At 55.4% G+C, this 2,340-nt stretch overlaps 1 protein-coding gene across 1 annotated transcript in view; it reads right to left on the reverse strand.

The window, feature by feature from the left end:
* PtrM4_031240 (Velvet multi-domain protein) overlaps positions 1–913 on the reverse strand; it is a gene marked incomplete at both ends in the record, with an annotated part of 957 nt that extends 44 nt beyond the window's left edge. The window contains one exon of the mRNA XM_066103948.1: positions 1–913. This exon is cut by the window's left edge and continues 44 nt beyond it. Coding sequence (XP_065966150.1) covers positions 1–913 — 913 coding nt within the window.
* Positions 914–2,340: the final 1,427 nt, after the last annotated feature.

Here is a 2,340-nt window from a genome sequence, read left to right on the forward strand (position 1 = left end):
GTGCATCCTTCCGTATCGGTATCTTGATACCCTGCTGTGCAAAGCACTTACTGAGCGGTGTGCTCTCAATTACACCTGGGAACTTCTTGGCAGAGTAGACTGTAAACTGCTCTGAGAAGCTGTGTGCAAGGCAAGGACCTTTACCGTGTGTGGGGCCCTGACTCTCGGGCACCACCGTGTTTGTGCCGCTGCCAATGTCGAAGAGGCTGAGCTTGAGTCGAAAGGTGCCCTCTGTCCGGACGCTCAGATCCTGCAGCACGAACCAGAAGCCGGCTTTGCCGTCGAGGTCGTTGAGACGACAAGCGTTGACGGCATTCATGCCGATAAGATTGCGCGTGTGGTTTGAACTCATGGGTGCGGGGGGCATTATGGGTGCCTGGGGTGGTTGGCCGTAAGTTTGGGCGTACGCCGGATAGCTAGCCGGCGGTCCAGGCTGCGGGTACGGGTACCCCATTACGGGGCCATGCGAATATGACGGCATGTGCGTCGTCATTCTGTACGGTGGATCGTACTGCGGAATGGCTGTTGTTACGTACTGCCGGTCTGGCGGCGGCGGATACGAGGTCGTTGTGCTACTGCTGATGCTGACTGTGGGAGCTGCGCTGGAATGCCGCACTAGGTTGACAGCGGCGGTACCTTCCTGGTTCCAGAGGTCCACCATGAGGACAAAGTAGGTGCTGTCGATGTCGTTGAAGTCCAGCTCTCGCCCCGTAATCCGGTCATAGACGATGAGGCGGATACATGGCGGCGGCGTTATAGGCCTGCGGTCTTTATCGCCGAATCCACACATGCGCGCTCGAATAGGTTGCTGTTCGACCTTCAACTCATATCTCCTTGCACTCCCAATCAGGCGATCCTGCGGAACTACTTCTGGGCGACCGGTATTATTTCTGCTGTGCGGATTCCAGGCCATTTTGGAGTGTACAAGGGTACGATTGTGTAGCTGTGATGATGGGTAAATATTGTTGGTAGATGGGCGAGGGAATAAAGAGCAAAACCCTGGGTTTTATACAGACCGGTAGCTGCAGGTGCGGCCGCATCATGTGATGCCCACCCAATGTTTGGTCCAGCTGGCGCCTATCCCAACCAGCCATGTAGTCTGCAAAAGCAGTCTATACGGAGAGAGAGCCATCACGTTCCCATTCCATTTGTCCCGCAGCGGGGATGGCGGGAACTAACGCAGAAAACCCGTTGCTTTGGTCCGTGGCGCAATCCCAGCCTTGTCGTTAGTCGCCTGCATGCGCAGCGTACTTTTTACGCCAACAACGTCGCCTGCTGTACCGCCTCTCAAGTGGGCTCAGAAGAATTGCATAAGCATCACAATCCTTTTGCGCCTAAACACGGCGTGTTTGGGCGCATAATGGTGGCGGTGGGTGCGAAAACGAGCTATCTCGTTGAATCTGGCATTTGGTTTGTATGGGGCTGCGCATGTCTACGCGATTTTGCATACAAAAATGCCGACCTCCGACGTCGTTTCCGGCCGGGGATCTGCAAACCCATAACCGCCGAGCGACATGCGTTCCTACATACTACAAGGAGCACACCTAAAGTAGTCATACTCTAGGTGGGCAACTGGGTTGGTAGAAAGCCTGGTGGCTACTCTTGCCTGTAAAAGGGTAAAGACTCTGCTGCTTGGTTATTTTTACGGGCAGCCGCTCGTCTGGTGCTGTTCGCAGCGCAGATTGGCGGCTGCTGCAACTTTTTGGTTTCATACTCGCTCGCCTTGTTTCCCAGGTAGCGGTTGGCAAAGTTAACTCTAGTCAGCGCGTTGCCCAGGACTCGGCTACTGTTGGGTGCTTGTAGGCTGACGGTGCCGCAGGCATTGCGCCGTCTACTTGCGCCCGACACCTGAAGTCCTGCTCAATTCCATGAGCGGGCGCCATTTCAGGTTTGTGGATTGCTGGCTATGCCAAAATCTCCTAGACCTTTGGGGCTGCCCCGCCGACTAATCCGCGCCTTGTGCTGCGTGAGTCGGCGAAGGCTTCCTCCTCTTGAGGCGTACATGTAGCGGGCTGGTCACGGGCGGCGACGCCTGTCCGGCTCTGTTGCGGACCACGTCTTGGGGAACTCAGTGGGGGCAATTGAATAAGTTGCCCGCAGCGAAATGCGCCGTGTGCGCGTTCGAGGCGGGTGATTGGGGACGCTTTGGCGACCCCCTTCCTGGTACCATCCGCTCCTTTGGGGGCTTAGCCGGCGTGCCTTGGCATGCTGGTGAACGATAGTTACCTGGTTGATTCTGCCAGTAGTCATATGCTTGTCTCAAAGATTAAGCCATGCATGTCTAAGTATAAGCAATTATACCGTGAAACTGCGAATGGCTCATTAAATCAGTTATCGTTT

Source organism: Pyrenophora tritici-repentis, chromosome 1 (assembly GCF_003171515.1).
Source record: "Pyrenophora tritici-repentis strain M4 chromosome 1, whole genome shotgun sequence".
Classification (NCBI taxonomy): Eukaryota; Fungi; Ascomycota; class Dothideomycetes; order Pleosporales; family Pleosporaceae; genus Pyrenophora; species Pyrenophora tritici-repentis.